Raw genomic sequence first — 16,171 nt, forward strand, 5'->3', positions numbered from 1 at the left:
TTTACTGTGAGCAGTTGCCCACTCAAGTCTGTAACGACGATGAACTGCTGTCAGTTCAAGACCCTGGTAAAGACAACGAGCACGCAGGTGGGCCTCTGCAACAGTTTCATGGTTTGTGCAGAAATTCTTTGCCTGTACAAACCAATTGCTGCATCAGCTGTCCAAGTGCATAGTCTCAGATGATCTTGCAGGTAAAGACGCTGGATGTGGTCTGGTCTATTCTGTGGTTGTGAGGCTGGTTAGATTCATGGAGACAACACTGGAGACAGCTTATGATAGGGAAATGATGGTCAATTAGTGGGCAACAGCTCTGGTGGACATTCTTTTAGTCAGCCAGCCAATGGCATGCTCCCTCAAAACTTATGACATCTGTGGCATCGTGTTGTGTGATCAAATTGCACATTTCGTAGTGGCCTTTTGTTGTGACCAGCCCAAAGCACACCTGTGTAGTAATCCCACTGTTTAATCAGCATCTTAATATGTCACACCTGTCAGATGGGTGGATTATCTTGAAAATGAGAAGGGCTCACTAACAAATGTACAACCAAAATTTAAGAGAAAAAAAGTCTTTTGTGCACTTAAAAGAATTCTTAGATTTATTTTAAGATTTTTTGGGGGGGCTTTTGCCTTTAATGTACAGGACAGCGTGAAACAGGGTAAGAGAGAGATCGGGGAGTGACATGCAGCAAATGGTTGCAAGCCGGACTCGATCCTGCGACTGCTGCAGCAACGCATCGCCTCTGTACATGGGGCGCCGGCACTATCCACTACGCTAGTGTTGTCATGGTACCAAAATTGGGACCCACGGTACGATACCAGTGAAAGTATCATGGTTCTGAGTAGTATCACGATACCACAGCAAAAATGAGGCAGATGTGCCTTTTGTCATTTATAAAAAGATAAATCACTTTTCTATAATACATCAATGATATTTCAATGGAATAAATTACTTACTGACTTATCCATACTTCAAAAACAGCATCAATAAGTGATTAACATAGGGGGGATCAAAATAAAATAAATAAATAAAAAAAATCAACCAGCCACCCTCCTCCCCTGACAAGTCCCGTCATAAGTAACGAACAGTCCCTAAAGTGCAGTGAGGTTTGTGGACCATTACCTGCCACAAAGAGAGAAATGTGAACGGCTCGTTTCTCCTCTGATACGTCACATACCTGTGTGCTGCCACGGCTCGGCTGTTCAGGTATTTCTGGGCAGTCATGACACCAACGAAGAGGAAATTATTGGACCTGGAGCTGGACTTCTCAGTCGCCGGTAAGCCGTTATCTTGCACCGCGGAGCACTATGGCCGCCGTATTTGACAGGAATACATTCTTCATTCCTCACATTGACCCCCGTTCAGCCCACAACCGGCAGGATTCGCCTTTCGTTTCTGTGCTGGTTGAAATCTGTACTCACACAGCATGCTCCTGAATGATTTCTTTTGCTCGCACAAAACTATTTTTAGTCGCAAATGTGAGTAAAATGCTCACACCGTAGAGCTCTGTGGAAAACAAATCACTGTAGCATATATAAACAAATCTAGCCTACAAGTAAAAATAAATTAATAATAACTTTCACTGCTTAGAGACACTCAATAGCTCAGCTAATACCTGACATGTCACTGGAAAACAAACCACTGCAGCAGCATATTGAGTGCCAGGTGGCCAACGCGCGCCGTTATTGGCCAGCGCGCGCCATTATTGGACGACGCATGGACACTCACCCTCTTGCGATTGGACTTCGTACTACGGAACTTAGGTACCGTAGTACTACGGTACTCCAACATTATGGTATCATATGTACCGTGGTGTTTTAGTACCGCGGTCTACTGTTGGTACCAGTATACCGTGCAACACTACACTACGCTACAGACGCCCCAGAATTCTTAGATTTTTAAGTTAAACTGGGAGCAAAATCAAACCATTGTGTTTACATTTTTGTTCGGTGTAGTGACTATAACCCCTGAAAAACAGTTTTTAACCTGGCTCAAAGTCTCCACCGTTTCTGCAGTGCATTGTGGGGCAGATGAGTGTTTCCAGTAAACCCCTGTCTCATACTCATAAATTCTTCCTAGTGCTGTATGCATCTGGGCACTGCTCGCATTCACAAAATATCCATACAAAGCAGTGTGAATGCCCTGCATAATCAATTTTACGTCATACTAGGCATGAATATTGTGTTAGTGTGTGACTTCAAACACAGCCATACTTTATGTGCATTAGTCATACATCCAGCTCTGCCTTTTGAAATGTTACAATCTTCTCTTGTCTTTGCTTTTAGGGAACATCAATACTGATGTTTGACAGGTTTACCTCCTTTAATTCAGAGTGACGGCTTCTTTAATTAAGAATTTGCTCAGTAATTAACTGAGCTTTGATGTGTGCCTATCTATGTTTTTAGATCAGATTGATAGATGAGAAGCAGGACTGCAGTGTTTGATTAATCCTATTATAACGTCTGCATCCTGAAACTTTAGTCTCGCTTCCACCAGTTTCCCCTCTTTCTCCCTAAACCTCACAAGCTTTTTTTCCTCCTCTTTTCACTCACGTCTTCTGAAGTTTTTGTCTTTAATGCACTTAGATGAAGACTCAATTTTGACAGATGAAAAGGCTGAAATCCAAGAAGCACATCTGTGGCAAATGCAGACTTTTTAAAGTGAGATGATACCCTCACGCAGTTCCGCTTTCTTTTTACTCTCCATTCCTTTCTACTTGAAATGGGAATGGAAAGTAGAATGGTCTTTAACTGACAGCTCGCCTTTCCCTGGCTTTCCGTTCCTTTCTCCTTTCTCTTCTTTTTACTGCCTGACAAAAGCAGCGGAGGACTTTGCAGAGTGTAGTTTCTTTGGTCAAAGGAAATGGGAGAGGAGGAGTGGAGCAGGGAGAGAGGAGGTGTATCTGTCAGAGAGAGGCTGGGCTGTGTTGAGAGGAGGAGGAGGAGGTGGGAGTCAGGAGAGGGGGCACAAGAGAGAGGAAGGGGAGGAGACTGTGCTCCCATTCACATTGGCGGCATTTGGCTTGAGAATGAGCCAGGGGGTTAGAGAAGTTTTCCTCAGGAGGGTTGGTCAGAAACAGAGCCGAACATCCAGGAGAACAGGAGCATGGTGAATGTTTGAGCCGACTGAACCTGAGACGCTGAAGGAGCTGAGGCTGGGTGATAAGAAGTAGCTGGGCAGGACACCAGAGCAGATATGCAGGGAGCAAACTGGGGTAAGAAACCTGGAGGGGAGGAACGTTGGAGAAAGGGGAAGTTGACTTTATTACTGTGGCAATCAAGGTGGCAGGAAGGTTTGTGTTTCATCCAGTGTTTGGCCTTTACTGTCACAGTGAAAGAATAATTTGCTCCATAAAGATGTGTTGTGCAGGTTTAGAGCTGCAATGACTTGCTGATTAAAATATTAGTTGATTGACAAAATTAATTGACAGCTATTTTGATAATAGGTTAATCAGGTTTCATCATTTCGCGTTTTTCTAAAGCAAAAATGGAAAAATGTCTCCATCCTCACATGTGACAGTTTGCTGTTTTCTTGTAAATTGAATATTTTGAGCCTCTGGGAAATCATGAATGCTGCTTTTTCAATATTTTTAATGTTTCTAAATGATTGATCAACTGTAAGAGAAAATAATCAGCAGATTAATTGATAATGAAAAAATCATCAGTCGCATTAAGTAAAAAATGGACAAGCTGACGTTGACTTTCGCTCTCCTTTACTGCTCATTAATCCAGAAGCGTGTGTGTAGAACTGCAATGATTAATTGATTAATCGATTAGTTGACCACTATCAAATTAATTGCCAACTTATTTGATATATCAGTTAATCAGTTTGAGTAATTTCATAAGAAAAAAAGTCTAAATTCTGATTTCAGCTTCTTAAATGTGACTATCTTCTGGTTTCTTTGCTCCTCTGTGATGGTAAACTGAAAATCTTTGGGCTGTGGACAAAACAATACATTTGAAGACGTCATCTTAGACTTTGGGAAACACTGATCGACATTTCTGATCATTTTTTGACATTTTTTAGATCAAAAACAGATGATTCGACAATGAAATGAATCACTAGTTGCAGCCCTGTATGTGTGTTGGGAGGCTTCTGCTCTCTTTCAGTGCAGTGTAATCATTGACGGTGTTCAGTGCACCATTCAAACAAACCTGCCAGCCTGCATTAGAAGTGCCTGTTTAGTTAACTGTTTTCTTTTTTTGTGGGCCACCACTTCTGTTAATCCAAACAAGCCACGTAGTTTATAATACACCATGTACGTTATAATCAAAAAGATGATAGTTTTCTGTTTATTTGACCTTTGTTTACTAGGAAAATCATTAAAAATCCTGTTCAACAAAGGCAGCAATAACAGTGAGTTGCTGACAGATTACACAAAATATGTTACAAAAGGTGTACGTAATTAGTGCCAAAAGAAATAGCTGATTAACCGGTTAGACTATCCACGAAAGTAATCGCCAAGTTTTGAGAGTAAGTTATTGTCTAAGCCAGTTTTCTTTTTATGTGGGCCGCCACTTCTGTTAATCCAAACAAGCCACGTAGTTTATAATACACCATGTACGTTATAATCAAAAAGATAATGGTTTTCTGTTTATTTGACCTTTATTTACTTGGAAAATCATTTAAAATCCTGTTCAAGAAAGGCAGCAATAACAGTGAGTTGCTGACAGATTACACAAAATATGTTACAAAAGGTGTACGTAATTAGTGCCAAAAGAAATAGCTGATTAACCGGTTAGACTATCCACAAAAGTAATCGCCAAGTTTTGAGAGTAAGTTATTGTCTAAGCCAGTTTTCTTTTTATGTGGGCCGCCACTTCTGTTAATCCAAACAAGCCACGTAGTTTATAATACACCATGTACGTTATAATCAAAAAGATGATAGTTTTCTGTTTATTTGACCTTTGTTTACTAGGAAAATCATTAAAAATCCTGTTCAACAAAGGCAGCAATAATGGTGAGTTACTGACAGATTACACACAATGTGTTACAAAAGGTGTACGTAATTAGTGCCAAAACAAATAGTCGATTAACTGGTTAGACTATCCACGAAAGTAATCGCCAAGTTTTTACAGTAAATTATTGTTTAATCCAGTTTTCTTTTTATGTGGGCCGCCACTTCTGTTAATCCAAACAAGCCACGTAGTTTATAATACACCATGTACTTTATAACCAAAAATGAATGGCTTTTTATTTATTCAACCTTTATTTACGAGGAAAATCATTAAAAATCATGTCCAAGAAAGGCAGCAATAACACTGGTAACCCAAAACATATCACAAAAGGTGCATGTAATTAGTGTCAAAACAAATCGTCGAAAAACCAGTTAGTGAATCCACTAAAGTATTCACCGAGTTTTGATAATCACTTATTTGTTTAAGTCACTTCCAAGCAAAAACAGGAAACATTTTATGTTTGTAACAACTCAAATATGAGGATTGTAAATTTAATATCTGTTTGACGATGTCACCTTGAGCACTTGCCACTATTTCCTGTCACTTGAATAGACGAAACAGTAAAGTTAATCCAGCTCCAGTTGGGGACAGTAACATTTGGCACGGTGACCGTTGTGTCTGGGGTGTGAGGTGTCTGCCTGTAGAAAGGTAGGTTGTCTACAAAACTAAAATAGCTTTGTTACACTTTCCCTCTGTGCTCCAGTTTCCAGAGAAGGGGCAGAATAAGGAGACGGGAGGGGGGAAGTGGGATTCAGAAGTTTGGGCACAGAGAGAGATGGAGAGTGGAGGAGGGGATCTCCAGACTCATTTGTTTGTTCCCTCATGCAGACGCTCCCTGCTGAAAACTGAGACCCCTCTCCTGCCTTTCATTCTGTCTCTTTCTCTCCACATCTTCCTCGAGTCAGAGGTGGTGTTGCTCTCAGTGATGAGGGCTGGTATAAAGGGAGTTTCTCCCCCCCCCCACACACAATCCCAACACTTCAACTGGTATGGGGAATATTTTTAGACGCTCACCTCTGAGGCTGTGGATGTGTGTTTATGGCGTGGTGCTAACAAAGAAGGATTTAGTGCAGTGCTCTCTCAGTGTGTCTCAAAGCAGGTTTGTGTGACGTTGCAGTCTTGCAGGGCAGGGCCTGTAAACTGTGTATACTGTATCTTTGTAATACGGCCTCTATAAAAAGGCTTTTATACTGTTTGCTTCTCTGATTGCCAATCTGAACCGAGAGGTTGTCCTGCATGCCAATGAATGTCATCAGAATTTATCTAGACTTACTGCTGTATGTGTAATGAAATACACTGCTGAGATTGGAGTGACCTGGCTGTCAGTGTGGGATCTCAGGCCTCTGACTGCACACTCTGTTTCACATTTCATATTCAGTGAGATTTTGCAGACTGAAATCTCAGCAAGAATCTTTAAATGTATTGATCTCAGCGTATGGATTTCTCATCTCTGTTACGGCTCTCATTTCACCACAGACAGAAGACGTGTAATAAGACATTTTGGGACTAGTTTGGAGAATATGTGGAATTTGATATCCTTTAATTCTGATAGATCCCTTATCCCAAACTTCTATCTCATCTCTCCTTTTTTTGCAGAGAGTACTGTATTATACAAAACCTTCAGGTAGCTACTTTTCTTAATTAAGTATTTCACTGCTGGAAAGATGATCTTTTCATAAAATGGTCTGTCTATGCAGTAGGGAGATGCAAATACTTTTGGAACTTGTGCTACATGACCAGAGGAAACAGAAAAAGGGCCGTGCCATTTTGCTCAAAAGGTTGTAAACGTACAGTTACCAGAATGCACTGTGCCAATAAACGCTAGTGGGTGATGTAATGTGAGTTGCTTGTCCAAAAAACAATATGGCAGTTGGCTGGTTACAAACGATCTCGTATTAAGGGCCAGACACATCAAACCAACATCAAAGAACAAGTGGCAACACAGGCTGACTGTTACATCCCCTCACGTCGCCTGTGTCTCGTCAAATAGGTGGCACTTGAACACACCGCAAAGACAACAGCCACCCAGCACGTACTTTTTGTTCCTGCGTGAGTGGAAATAACTCTCCATACCAGCAGACAGCGGTAGTCTGTATTCATCATTAAAAAATGTAAACCAGAAGGCTGATAGGGCGGACTCAAGACGCTAGTTAGCCAGTAAGCACATTACCAATACAGCCTGATGTTGAAAGACCAAAGTATATCTACTTTGTGTTAGCGAACAGTAACACAAACAAGCATGAACAGTTTTTGCTGAAGAGCTCCATAAATAAAAAAAAAAAAAGATATTAACTAATAGTGTTTTTAGATTTCACTTCCTCTTGACTTTAGCAGTTTGTTTACTTTCCTCACTTCCAGTTCTTTTCTAGAACACTGAGCTGAACAGCCAATCAGAGTGATTTCATCCGCTGACGGGCGCTGCCGTCTTCCTGATGCCGATTCAGCATCTTGAATGGTTAAAATAGTCGACCAGGGCCAACCGCGTGGAACACACCACAAAAACTAGGGCGACAGACACTCACCAACGGCACAACATAACCTGACAGCTGACTGTTGGCCTGGTGTGTCAGGGCCTCAACAGTTAAAATGTGCTTGTGAAAACATTTTAAAGCGAGAGATAGGCAACACAGTAACTGAATCTTGTTTCATATTTAATCAGCACTGATCAGTTTTGCAGATCTGTTTTTCAGCCTCTGTTTTAACAATGCAGAAAGCAGCATGACGCCCACTTCCTGTTCAAAAACTCTGGTATGACAGCCAAACAGTGCACTAAAATACCTGTATAAAGACGTTTTAGGTGAGAAATAGGCATTTCATTAACAGCATCTTGGTTAATATTTGATCAGCACTGCCTAGTTTTACTGTTTGATCTGAGTTTGGGATAGAAACTGTAGAGGTGGCGGGTGCACAGAAATGAGGAAGTAGTTTGAGCAACAACCCTGGCGTGTCATCCGACAGATTTTCACTGGCAAATGAGGAGGATCTGAGTGCTTGAACACAGTTCATTTACACATCCTACTGTCACTTTTATGATACAAAGCTGCTTGATAATCGACAGAGTATCCCTTTAATAACAAATGCACAATCTGCTGGCAAAATCTTGATTCATGAGCTTGAATATGGTGTAATTTACAACATTTCATTACTTTATAGTTGAAGATGAATCTAAATAGACTCACATTTCATAAGCAGATTTGGTACAAGACTATGATTTGATTACACCTTTATTTATTTTACAAATATGTGCAAATTATCAGCTGGATCACCACCAGGACAAAGCAGGCAACTGCCCTGAGGCCCCATATTTATTGTGTGCCATGTGTATAATTTGATCAGTTGCAGATTCATTTGGTTATAAAACACCCGTAAAGCTCAAAATCAACTTAGATAATAAGGGCAAACAATTTTCTTTTTCTCACATAGTAAAAGGCGAACATATTGATTCGTTGATTAACTGCGGACCACATTTAACAGGAGCAAAACTGGATCAAAACATCCATCTAAAACTGTCACACAACTCATGCAGTATAATCCAAGTCTCATCTATCCAGTTGCTTGCTCAGTACTTCCCAAACACATTTATTTTCACCATAAAACTACACTACAGGAGTTGTGTAAAAGTTAGTAAATGGATGTTATGATATAGTTATGGTCCCGAATCAATATGTTCACTGTTTTCTGCGGAGGCATGCAAGAAAACAAAAGTTTTTCTTCACTAACTCAAGGTAGCACAGCGAGATTAACTGATATACAAATGGTCACTTTGTGGGTGAAGTATTTATTTACGGCAGGTCCTGCATTATGAGCTGTCTGATGCAATTAATAGTTTAAGGTCCATAATCCTGAATATATTTGTGTGGCCATGACAACAGTATGCAGTTCCAGTTAAACAATGAACTCCAGGGTGAACCTTGCAGTGTGTGTTGGCTTTTAGTTCGTAGGGAACATTCACATCTCTACAGTTTTATGCAGAGCGATCACATTTTAAAAACTGCAGCGATTGCAGATTCTCTCTGTGCTGCTTTTCTTGTGAGTAATTCTATAAAAGTGTCAGTGCCGAAAGCTCAGGGATAAAACCCTGAAGCCTTGGTGTGACAGCAGATCCCCAGAGCTGCTGCTGTTGGCTGCTGCTCGCGGGGCAAAATGCTGGACGCAGGAGAAATATTACTTAAAATCTCCTCTCTCAAGCATGTGGCAATGTGAATGATGAGACATCAGGAAAACAGTTGGCTGTAGAGTCACCCCGGCCTCACACTGACCAGTATTGTCCATGTTTAGTCTTAACTCTCATTAGCCGGTGTGTCCGCACATTCCTCCTGCTGGAGGAGTGACTGAGTCCGTCTGTCTGCTGTCCGACTGAGGGGCATTAAAACTTTGAAGGGCTTTCCCAGACAAAAACAATCAGGTCACAGCCAGTCAGCTGACACTGTAGACATTATGGGGTTGGTTAGAATATAATTCATGTGCCATGCCGTGACATTTTTGCTGCGGATATGATAAGTAAATGTGTTGTTTTTGTAATATGTGCTTCTCAAACGTCACGTTTTCCAGCTTTACTCATCATTTATGATTGTAAATTGTTTATCTTTTGGGCTTTGGACTTTCGTTTGGCCAAAACAAGCAATCTCAAGACAACACTTGGGGCATATTTCACTATTTTCTGACATTTTATTTACCAAACAGTTGCACAAATTATCAGAAAAAATACCCCACATTAATTGACAAAGATAAATGTTAGTTGCAGCCATGCTACAGTATATTTTCACACCATATAAAAGAAATACTGTCTCCGTTCCCTTCTGTTTAGTTGTCATGGATTCATGCACTAGTCATTAGTTTGTTAATGTGCATTAATCTTTTATTGGAGCCAACGGGGAGCGTATGGAAGATCGTCAGAGCTATAGAATGACTGAAGGCTTTAAGATGCTAAAGAGGGGGTCCTGGCCTCCCTGTCAGCCCTCTGACCCTCTTCTCCTTTACTCCCTCCTCTAATGTTTTGAAGTCCCGGTCACCATGACGACAAAAGGGAGACCAGGATCGCATGATCATGACGGGGGCTTTAAAACCAGTTTGAGAGCCCTCTGCTTTTCCTTAGTAGAGTCCCCTCCTGCATAGTTTCAGTCATCTCGAGTCCAGAGGGATTAGAGCTTATTCACTTATCTGGAGAGAGTCAGAGGGCGACAAACCCACTCCCCCTGACTAGAAATACTGATTTGAGAACAGTAACAGCAACATGTCTTGGTTAGTTCTTACTAAAAAGAAAACCATGAGTGTAACCAACGGTGTGGTAAAGTTTTATGTTGGAGGGTTAAGAGCACAACGTCACAGCCCATTTCAGACATGCGCCACTGTATGTTAATCTGTTGGCAATTTAACATGTTCGTCTCATGTTTGAGGAAGCACCCTGGTCACTTAAATGTACAATATGTAATTTTCTGCCACTATGGTTCTCTCAGTCAAAACAGTAGCAGAACATGGAGCAATGTCGTCATTGCAGGCAGTTTTTCTCCTGGTTATGTTCCCATAGTGTTCATCATTCAGGAGTCTTTCACGGGGAGCCTAATTATCCGCAGATAATTCCTCTCCTGAACATATGGACCAGGTGATTAAAGCTGGTAAAAACACTAAATAAAGCAGTTTGATGTTACAAATCCATGGTTCTCCCAACACCTGCTAATGTATGCTCACCTTTATTCTTTATATATGATGCTGACACATATGATGCTGATATGGTCTGCGACAGCCACCAAATGACACAGATGGTATCCTTGATTAAAATTACAGATTCTCTGGGTTTGAACATAGTTTGAGATAACATAATTGCACAGCTCAACAAAATATATAACATTGGTCTTGTTGTTTTTAGACATTTTAATGCAAAAATGTTGCGAATTATTATCTTTAACATAACAGTTCCGATGAACCAACTACGATCAGAATAACATGCAGCAGCACAAAGTTAAACACACACACGCAAAGACTGAATACACATTTTATTATGCTTTCGAAGGTCATTGTAATAAGAGTTTTATCTTAGTCTTCATCTCGTTTGCACAAAGTAAAACCATTTATGAAATGTTGAAAGACAGCCAATCTTAAATTGAGATTTTTCTCAGATCAGTCTGTAGAAACTATTTTTCCCGGGCAAATAAGATTAAAAAAATCCTCGTACAACCAAAGTAATAATGTGACAATATGTCTAATTTCCATTCATGCCAGCTGCATGGATGAAGGAATAAATGTCCAGCAGAGCCCTTCACATACAGTGTGTGGAAAAAAAGGGGATGATGCAAAACAGGCGTGAGTGATGCAGCCTCTCCTTCTCTCTATACTCTGTGTCTGATAGGGATTATTTTTGTTCTTCCTACTCAACACCACATGAGCTCACTGACATTAAACCAGCAAGGAGGACACTTACGACTGAAACATTTTGAGTAAACTGGCTCCTTCTGACAGCTGCAGTTTGTAACAAACTCCTGCCGTTAGCTTAGTGCCGTAGTTAGTCTGATTTCCTCCTATTCTGAAAGGATTATTTGTAATAAATACTGTCACGGACTAATTAGCTTTTCTCAGTGCATAGAGAAATCACATAAGATTAATCCTGCTGGCTCTGCTCATTAGCACCGTTAATTCTGCCTCCCAAACACCACATGCTGCGCCTGCTGCCAGTTACTTGCATTCTCCTCCATACAGACACTGAGGTAGTAAATGAAGTGTGCAGCATGAGTCTTTGATGACACACGTGTTAAATTCTGTCCCACGAGACAATGAGCAAATGGATTTTAGATAATAATTTGCTGCTGTGCAGTTGTTTGTTTGAGTGCAGTAGTACAGGTATCAGTCCCTCCAGGATTTTGAAGGCTTTTTTGGGGGATTGTTGAGGCCTAAAATGCCAGATTTTACAGCAGCTTTTCTAAAAATTTGCAATGAAATGTGGGATATGAAAAATACAAAAATAGCTGCAATATTTTATTAATGTATTTATTATTTTTTGTATAATTCATTAAAAATCAAAGGTGAGTTGTTCCAATGGCAATTAAACTGCAGTGTTCCCAGAGAGTGATTTATACTACACTAACATTACCACTAACAATGCATATTTAATCTGTCTTGCCTGGATTCTTTCAGCACTTTCAACAGATCTGGGGTCTCATTTGTAAACATTGTGTAAGCACAAAATGAGGCCTGAAAGAGGCGTACGTCACGTCACACGCAAAAGTTGTGATGTATAAAAACAGACTTGATGGGAGAAACTTTGACCCACGCTTACGGACATTTTGGAGATGGTAAATTGGCAGTGCAGATGGTGAGGTGGAAGCCTGACTGTAGAAACTGTTAAACATTTTTTGGTGCACGCCATTTTTGGCTTTATCCATGTGTACATTTTCAGTATGGATCCTATGCATTGTCTTGTAAATGAGACCCCTGGATGCAACAGCCACTGTCGTGGCGTTTGTCTTGTCTGTTGTCCATGCATTTCAGCCACTCTCCTGGTGTGTTCCATCACAATGTCGCACACGGTGCAAGTAGGACTCGCCATGCCCGCCTCATTAACTTCAGTAGAAGTGGCACCAAAGTCTGCACCAACGCAAAATGTGACATCATGACCCTTCCCTCTGTTTTGGTGTCCTTGCCAACAACAAGATAATTAGTTTGGCGATGTCATTGCACACCACGGTGGTTGGTAAATTGTGCTGAAGAGTTGCAATGATTGGACAAGGTTGCACTGAATCTGGAGAGGCTGAGGAACCCATCATGGTTGTGCTGAACACTTTTTTTGTTAAATTTGTACCACGCCTATGACAGAGGAAGAATCCCATTTAAAAAGCACCACAATCAATAACAGATGCTGCTGCACACATGATACTAGAACATGAAATTTCTTCGTTTCACAGTGTTTACATATCATAACAACATGTTGCTGCAACAGATTTGTCTCAGTCAGTTATTATGAGTTTAAGAAGGGATCAGCCTGACAATAAATGAGCTAATTAATGTGTGGTAATCACAGTTAAATCACTGCGGTAGCCTTGTAGGCTCTTAGCAAAATTGGCAGGTTGGAAAATGACTTGGCATGGTCCTGTCCTGGCAGGTGGAGTCTGGAAGTGTGTCTGGCCAGCATGCCTGCTGTCCGTCACCTTATTAGCAAACACGGACAGTCTTCCCCTCAGGTGAAGAGGTGTGCAGAGTAGGTGGAACAGGAGGACAAAGTCCTGTTTTTTTCTCTACATAGCAGGGATTTTCTAACAGACTAAATCTGTGAGTGACGTAGTGTGAACTGCAGTCTTGCCATACTTTAAATCCTTCTGTCATATCTTGTGCGACTTGCTAGACGAGCCTGAAACTCAAGAACAGGACGCACCCGTCAGTCGGATATCCTCATGTTCTGTGAGTCAATGTGATGTTTTTAGAGCACAACTGGCTCTGTTGTTTGGTGTTGTCTGAGTGCACCATGACCTCATCATCATGCGTCCTGTTGGCCATTGTTCTCCACACAACACTCAACTCTTCACCATACACGGGACTCACTGTTGTCATCACAGTCGGTATGCGCCTGTTAATAGTGTCAATATTTACCAGCATTCCTGTGAGAGCGAGGGAGTGAAACAGTAAGTGCCTCCTACGTCGTTATATTTCTCACAACTCTATATTTTTTTGTGTACTGTAGGATTTACTCAGCAACTTTAAACACCCACTGCTACAGTATCACAGCAAGTTCAACCTGTCTCCTCGTCTCTGTGTTTCTATTATCCACAGTTATGAACTTTTAGTTATTCCTCGGGCTGATCAGATGTGTGGAGACAGTAGCCTTTGTTGCTGTCAGGGGAAATGCCAGCATGTAAGGAGCCATTTTACATCTCAAATGAAAAGAGACCCCTTTCTCCTGCTGCCTCACGCCTAGAGCCCTGTTTGTGCTGCTTGAATGGGCTTCATGAATGGCCTGTCCTGGTTCTCTGTGTGTGGGCCACCATGGTCTTGTGGGACATTTGTTTGCTTCAGTCTACTGTATATCATCTCTGCTTTGCTTCTGTTGTAGTTGATAGTAGAAAAAATCCTTGAAAGCATCCTGGTGTGGTGATTGAACAGATAGAATCTGACCTTATCAGAAAGACAGAGAAAAACATGCAATTTCAACCAGTATTTAGTGTCTGAGATGGGATCATTAAAAATCAGAGGATGAGGTCTTTGTTGCAGCTCTGTAAAAAAAAAACAAACAAACCACACAACAGTCTGGACAGAAAACTGTTCAAATACTTAGTCATTTTAATGGTCAGCAGTCAGAGGCCTTAAACACTTGCAAATGACTTGCAATTTGCTTATGAAGACTTGAACATGTCCTTAACAACCTGAGACTTGTCTTATATCTGTTTTTTATTACATTAGACTCATCATTGAATGTCTCTAATGATTTGAGACTTCACTTAGACTTTGCTCAAATGACGTGAGACCTTCCTTGAGACTTTTTCATGAAGGACAACTTTGGTATTTGTGAATGTAGACCCTATTTTCTCATGTTTTTTTTTTATATTTATTCTATTTATTTAACCCATATTTTACCTGGCACTCCTCTCACTAACATTTCCGCCACTGTCTTACTGCAACAAGTCACCTCTCGTGAGATTTCAGAACGAGTCTTCCCCATTAGCAAGACTTGGTTATACACAATAAGAAACAGACCAGGCACTATGATAACAGCAAAGCTTTCGATTTACTGGTCCATCTACGTCCCAACCCTCACCTATGGTCATGAGCTCTGGGTAGTGACTGAAAGAATGAGATCGCGGATTCAAGTGGCCGAAATGAGTTTCCTCTGTGGGGTGTCTGGGCTCAGCCTTAGAGATAGGGTGAGGAGCTCAGACATCTGGAGGGAGCTCAGAGTAGAGCTGCTGCTACTTCTCATCGAAAGGGGTCAGTTGACGTGGTCTTGGGCATCTGATCAGGATCCCCCTGGGCGCCTCCTGTTAGAGGTGTTCCGGGCACATCCCACTGGTAAAAGGCCCCGAGGCAGACCCAGAACACACTGGAGGGATTACATATCTCATCTGGCCTCGGGGTCCCCCAGCAGGAGCTGGGGAGAGACTTGAGACTTCTTATTGCATGACTTCTGACTTGACCAACAACTTGTTCTTAAGAATTAGAGACCTGCTATTGCAAGACCTATTTGGACTTGTCTTGGAGGACTTCAGACTAAACTTTAGACTTGTAATTGCAAGTCTCAGGTCCTGAAGGACAAGTCAAAGTCAAGTCTTCAGCCTTGTACTGACAAAACTTGACTTGGACTTGTTTCAAATGACTTGACACTTGCTCTCAAGGACATGAAAAAAGCTCTGGTAAAAAATAAAACTGTCGTTGAGAATAATTGTATTATCATGAATTAAAGCCTCATCTTTGTAATGTTCTCTCTCCCAGAGCGAGTGACCCCTCTGAGCTGCCACCATGGCCCTGGTTCAGGCTCTGCCCATATCTGCTGAGCCCCACAACCCCGGCCTCAGTGGAGGACCCCGCAGGAGACACCCCTCTGGCTCTTCACCCCCCCTCAACGCACCACCCTCCACTCTGGATCCTATGGGGTCTGTGAGCAGCCTCATTGCCAGCCGCCCGGGTCCTTACCAGGACCACCGACCTGTCGGTGAGCTGGGAGCCAGGGTCCGACGGCCCACACCAGGCGCCTCCTGCCTGGGCTCTGATTCACCCCTGGATTCCTTATTACTGCAGAGCATCCCGCCGCTGAAGAAACAGAGCTCCACGACATCCAGCAGGGGGCTGGAGAAGGAGAGTGGGAATGGGAACTATACCTATCTGAATGAGGACTACGTAGGTGACTGGAATGAAAACCATGTAACACGTGCGAGCCCAGGAAGTGACGCTGATGACACTAAAGGATCAGGGTTGAATGGTAACATGGGCGGACCTCCTCCAAAACTGATTCCTGTGTCAGGAAAACTTGAGAAGGTCAGTCTTTGAATAAATGAAAAGTTTACTTTTACATTTTATGTCAAAATCAGATAGTTTGTGGTGCTGATAAAGTGTATTGAATGTGTTTCTCTTATTTACCTTCCCTCATTGATATAAATGGTGTGGACAAAATAAGAGAAACACTCATCTCACCTCTCTTTTCAACAAAAACGGAAAATTAAAACCTGATGAAGGTGCCAGTTATGGCAGGACTGTTGTATTAGACTGCATTAGTTTTAGCCTGCTGTGTCGACTAAAC

General features: G+C 41.7%; 1 protein-coding gene across 3 annotated transcripts in view; it reads left to right on the forward strand.

Moving 5' to 3' along the window:
* Nucleotides 1-16,171, forward strand: part of LOC125880848 (leucine zipper putative tumor suppressor 2 homolog) — a 180,805-nt gene that overhangs the window by 158,262 nt on the left and 6,372 nt on the right. Inside the window, exons 2-3 of one of the 3 annotated variants that reach the window (XM_049563629.1) lie at nucleotides 3,103-3,212; nucleotides 15,367-15,909. In XM_049563629.1, coding sequence (XP_049419586.1) covers nucleotides 15,394-15,909 — 516 coding nt within the window. In that variant the 5' untranslated portion in view covers nucleotides 3,103-3,212; nucleotides 15,367-15,393. Of the gene's footprint in view, nucleotides 1-3,102; nucleotides 3,213-13,463; nucleotides 13,566-15,366; nucleotides 15,910-16,171 lie in introns of those variants that run through there. The other 2 variants (XM_049563630.1, XM_049563628.1) reach the window with 2 other exon arrangements.

The sequence above is a fragment of the Epinephelus fuscoguttatus genome, linkage group LG20 (genome assembly GCF_011397635.1).
Source record: "Epinephelus fuscoguttatus linkage group LG20, E.fuscoguttatus.final_Chr_v1".
Lineage (NCBI taxonomy): Eukaryota > Metazoa > Chordata > Actinopteri > Perciformes > Serranidae > Epinephelus > Epinephelus fuscoguttatus.